The sequence below is a fragment of the Lolium rigidum genome, chromosome 6 (assembly GCF_022539505.1).
Source record: "Lolium rigidum isolate FL_2022 chromosome 6, APGP_CSIRO_Lrig_0.1, whole genome shotgun sequence".
NCBI classification, from domain to species: domain Eukaryota; kingdom Viridiplantae; phylum Streptophyta; class Magnoliopsida; order Poales; family Poaceae; genus Lolium; species Lolium rigidum.
The window spans coordinates 9,004,186-9,009,471 of record NC_061513.1 but is presented as its reverse complement, the minus strand read 5'-3'; the positions used below and the strand labels follow the sequence as shown (position 1 = coordinate 9,009,471).

Sequence of the window (5,286 nt, the reverse complement as noted above, 5' to 3'; positions counted from 1 at the left end):
TGGCTGAAGGGAGCAGAGCAACCTAATTGACTAGAAAAATACTGCAAGATTGGACTTGATTGGTTCAAGACATACAGATCAAGCTGTACTCCTCCATTAGGAGTATTTTATTAATAAGTGCAACCACCAATTTATATTCTGGTGATCAATGGAAGCAGCCAAGTTTTCGCATTGGCTTCCATTTTCGTCAAAAGCAATCAATGCGCGTTTAGCCTGCTCGCACCACAATCCTCTTCTCCATCCTGCGCTGAAATTGTGTTTCCCTGTGCTCTGTGTGTGTTGATAGTTTGGAGCAATCCGATGGCGGAGCTGGTGGCCACCATGGTGGTCGGGCCACTGCTGTCCATCGTGAAGGACAAGGCGTCCAGCTACTTGCTGGACCAGTACAAGGTGATGGAAGGCATGGAGAAGCAGCACAGGATCCTCACGCGCAAGCTGCCGGCCATCCTGGATGTCATCACCGATGCTGAGGAGGCAGCGTCCCACAGAGAAGGGGCCAAGGCCTGGCTCCTGGAGGTCAAGAGGGTGGCTTACGAGGCAAACGAGATCTTCGATGACTTCAAGTACGAGGCGTTGCGTCGCGAAGCCAAGAAGAATGGGCACTACAGCAAGCTCGGCTTCGATGTAATCAAACTCTTTCCCACTCACAACCGTTTTGCCTTCCGTGACAAAATGGGAAAGAAGCTATGCACGGTTGTGGAGGACATTGAGGTCCTTGTGACTGAGATGAATGCATTTGGGTTCAAATATCAGCCGCAAGTGCCAGCATCCAAGCAGTGGAGGCAGACGGATCACGTTTTCTTTGATCCAAAGAAAATCATCAGTAGATCGAGGGACCAAGATACAAGGAATATTGTTGATACTCTACTTGGCCAAGCTAGCAATGCAGATCTCACAGTTGTTCCCATTGTAGGAGTAGGGGGGCTAGGCAAGACCACCTTAGCGCAACTCATTTTCAATGAACCAGAAATTCAGAAGCATTTTGAGTTACTCCTCTGGGTTTGTGTGTCAGACATCTTTGATGCGGATTCCCTGGCTAAAAGTATAGCTGAAGTTCTTCCCAAAAAGAGTATATCTGAATCAGCTTCCAAGAAGAGCCCACTCGATGTCGTTCAAGATGCACTAAGAGGGCACAGGTACCTCCTTGTGTTGGATGACGTCTGGAATAGAGAGCCCGATAAGTGGGAAAAGCTCAAGTCTTGCCTTACACATGGTGCCAACGGTAGTGCGGTTTTGACAACTACTCGTGATGAAGGAGTCGCGAAAATAATGGGTACAGTTAAGGCCTATAATCTCGCAGCTTTGGGGGATAATTTTATAAAGGAAATTATTGAGGCAAAGGCATTCAGTTTGCAGAAGGAAGAAGAAAGGCCTTTCGTGCTAGTTAATATGGTTGGTCAGATTGTGAAGAGATGTCGTGGTTCTCCTTTGGCCGCAGCATCACTAGGTTCGGTGTTGCGGACGAAGACCAGTGAAGGAGAATGGAAGGCTGTGTTAAGCAGAAGCAGCATTTGCAATGAGGAATCTGGAATTTTACCAATACTCAAGCTCAGCTACAATGACTTGTCATCTCAGATGAAGCAGTGCTTTGCTTTTTGTGCCATGTTTCCGAAGGATTACGAGATTGATGTGGACAAGCTGATCCAACTATGGATGGCACATGGGTTTATTGAGGATCAAACGGAAGTTAGTCCTGAAACCATTGGCAAACGAATTTTCAATGAGCTGGCCTCAAGGTCGTTCTTTGTGGATGTGAAGCAAGTTGACCCCACGATGGGTAGTTATTTCAAACATACATGTAAAATCCATGATCTTATGCATGATGTTGCACTGTCTACAATGGAAAAAGAATGTGCTCTCATGCCTGAGAAACCAAGTCAGATTGAGTGGCTTCCAGATACAGCTCGCCACTTATTTTTGGCTTGTGAAAAACCAGAAACTATTTTGAATGATTCTCTGTTGACAAGATCTCCAGCTTTTCAGACGCTTGTGTGTGATAATGATATGCAAGAACCATTGCAGCAATTATCAAAATACAGCTCTTTGATGGCATTAAAGCTCTGTACAGAGAGAAGGTCTTTCCCCTTAAAATCCAAGCACCTGCATCACCTAAGGTACCTTCATCTCTCAGGAAGTAGTATCAAAGCACTTCCTGAGGATATAAGCATTCTATACAACCTGCAAACATTAAATGTCTCTGGCTGCTCTGAACTTCGTCGGCTTCCTAGGCAAATGAAGTATATGACTGCCCTTCGTCACCTCTACACTCATGGTTGTCCCCAGATGAGGAGCATGCCAGTTGACCTCGGAAAACTCTTGTCCTTGCAGACACTTACGTGTTTTGTAGCAGGTCCTTCTGGCTCTGGGTGCAGTGATGTTGGAGAGTTGCAGCAGTTAAACCTTGGTGGACAGCTTGAGCTACTTCAGCTAGAGAATGTGACAGAAGAATCTGCGAAAGCGGCAAACATCGGAAAGAAGGAGGAACTCCGAGAACTGAAATTAGAATGGAGTTTTGGTTCTGAGGATGATGCGAGAGTGCTTGAGGGTCTCAAACCTCATGATGAGCTGCAGGCTATAAGGATAGATTCATACGGAGGAACCACCTTTCCGACATGGATGTCTATGTTGCGAAACGTGGCTGAGATCCATCTTTCTGGTTGTAGAAAACTGCAATGGTTATTCAGCTGTGGTACATCCTTCACTTTTCCAAATTTGAAGGAGTTTACACTACTGGATCTGGATTCTTTGGAGAGATGGTGGGAATTAAGTCACCAGGAACAAGGAAAGGAGGTAATATTTCCTCAGCTTGAAAAGTTGTTTATTGTTTGCTGTGGAAAGTTGACAGCATTACCTGAAGCAACGCTGCTCGGAGAATCTTATGGTACAATGGCACGGTCAGCATTTCCAGAGTTGAAAGAACTCTGGTTGTGTGACTTGGACAGTTTTGAGAGATGGGAGGCAATCGAAGGAAATCAAAGAAGAGAGTACATAATATTTCCTAGGCTTGAGAAACTTAAAATTCGCAGTTGCAGTGTGTTGACAGCATTCCCAAAAGCACAGCCTGGTGGAGATTATGGTATGGCACACCCAGCATTTCCTGCGTTGAAGGTTCTCAACTTAGAAAATTTGCAGAACTTTGAGAGTTTGGACGCAGTTGATGGATCTCAAAGAGAAGACGCAATGTTTCCTCAACTTCAGGAGTTGTATGTTGAAGGCTGTGGGAAGATGAAAGTATCATCAGGGCAACAAAAGGTATTTCCAAAGCTGGTCGTGTTACACACTGAGGGAAGTAAGGAAGAGATGTTCCGGTTGGTAGCTAGACATATGACTTCACTGACCAACTTAAAACTGCAGAGCAGTGGAGAAACGGAAACATCCTTGTCAGTAGCTGATCATAGTTTGAAACTTGTGGTGGATGCGATTGAAAAAGGGAATCACAATGATTTCCCTCTAAAATATATGAAGTTAAGGGGCTTTAAGTCGGCGGGTGCAGCTGAGCTATGTGCACATTTTGTACAGCTTCAACACTTGGATTTTAGTGACTGTGATGCACTTGTCCACTGGCCAGAGAAAGAGTTTCAAAGCTTGGTATCCTTGAGGAGCCTAGAAATTTGGTACTGCGAAAACCTGATTGGATACGCACCACAAGCTCCTGCAGCAGAGCCCTCAACAACATCAGAACTCTCGAGTGAACTACTGCCACGTCTCGAATTTCTCTGGATACATGGTTGTCCAAGCATGGTAGAGGTCTTGAAGCTCCCTGCATCCCTGAGGGTCCTGACAATTAATGATTGCACTAAGCTCACATCCATACACAGCAGGAGGCTACAGCAAGGACAGTCAGCATCATTGACTCTTCAAGGGCCATCACCTGTATATTCAGAGGTGTCATCATCATCTGCCAGTGCCAGGACCACCAGCTTAGCAGGTGTCCCCTATCTTCCCCCATCGCTGGTTGACCTCAGAATCAAGGATTGCAAAACCCTGTCATCCCTACCGAATGGACCACAAGCATACTCATCTCTGCAAAGACTTGTCATCACGGAGTGTCCTAGTCTAAAGAGGCTCCCTACATGCCTGCAGCAACGTCTAAGCAGCCTCGAGTGGAAAAGACTAGATGCCCGTTTCCAAGGTATGCACGTGTCAGTTTCCATCTCTTTTAATTTGTCACATTTCAGTAAAATATTAAGACGTACTTCCAGATATAGTACTACTTCAGCTGGATCAACTGCTTTAGGCAGCTAGCTAGATGCCTAGATACGTAACTAAATGAAAACATATTTTTATGTGTAACAGCACACATGTGTTACATACACATGTACACTTCTAGTTGATCACTACGCTACTGAGTATATTTAACCAAGTAGGTATTGGTAAATGGCACTTGCCAAACATAGTGGTTACAGCATGACTAGTACAGTAGTACTACAACGCAAGCTTTGTTGCAAATATTCCTTTTACGTAAATTCTTTGTTCCTTCAAGTCATCGGGCTGCCGCTACATGCATACTTACAACTTTCCCGTTGCATCATTTGTGAACAGAGCCTAGTCTTCTGAAGCCCAAGACATGGAGAAATGCCATTCGCAGAGATTAGCGAGCTATCTATTTGTAATACTCCACCTTCGAGCAGCAAGCCATCTGATTATATATACATGGGCTATCAGCCACTAAATTCGGTGCTTTCTTCCAGTGCTGATTGTGTGCGGCTCCTTGACATAACTGCTTCCACAATCCGGACACACAACCTAGCGACAGTAGAAATCATGTCTGGATCAAAGTACGTGTATTGTGTATCTTCCTGCTTTCAATTTACCTGTATTCATTATGTGATACTTGAGGCGTCTGTTTGTGTTGGTTGTTCCCAGTGACATGGCAAGTTACGCCATGCCTGTGATATGGAAAACTTGCCTGTGACTCGGCATATGTAATTGTGATCTTCATGTATCTCCTTCAGCACGTTTCAGTTAAAGCAAGCATGTAACACTCATGTCTGTGTAATATATATGTACTGCATCTCCGACTTTGTGCTCCAGCATTTACCTGCAGCCTTGCAGCTAGCTAGTTTTGTGATTAATTTCCGACGGGGAAAAGTTATATGTGATCTCAGAGATCAGAACAGAGACAGGTGAGACACTATCTCTATATGTTGTCCTTCAGATCCTGCAGCTACAGCAGTCAAAACTCAGGCGCACAAAGATTATGCTGTATATAAATAAGTTCACTGTGGCCGGATGAATGGGTCACCGGCACCGGGCAGGCAGAAGCATGGGCAGAAGGCCACGGAC

At 45.0% G+C, this 5,286-nt stretch overlaps 1 protein-coding gene across 1 annotated transcript; it reads left to right on the top strand.

Annotated features, from left to right (window-relative positions):
• The first annotated feature begins 299 nt into the window (after positions 1-299).
• LOC124661261 (putative disease resistance protein RGA4) lies at positions 300-4,834 on the top strand. Its single transcript, XM_047199126.1, has 2 exons — positions 300-4,132; positions 4,543-4,834. The coding sequence occupies exons 1-2, from the start codon at positions 301-303 to the stop codon at positions 4,593-4,595; spliced, it is 3,885 nt and encodes a 1,294-aa protein (XP_047055082.1). The 5' UTR covers position 300; the 3' UTR covers positions 4,596-4,834.
• Positions 4,835-5,286: the final 452 nt, after the last annotated feature.

Excerpts from the sequence above, each read along its gene's own strand:
- LOC124661261 (XM_047199126.1), top strand. The coding sequence starts at position 301 with ATGGCGGAGCTGGTGGCCACCATGGTGGTCGGGCCACTGCTGTCCATC. Across the intron at positions 4,133-4,542 it reads ACTAGATGCCCGTTTCCAAG|AGCCTAGTCTTCTGAAGCCC; the intron begins GTATGCACGTGT and ends ATTTGTGAACAG.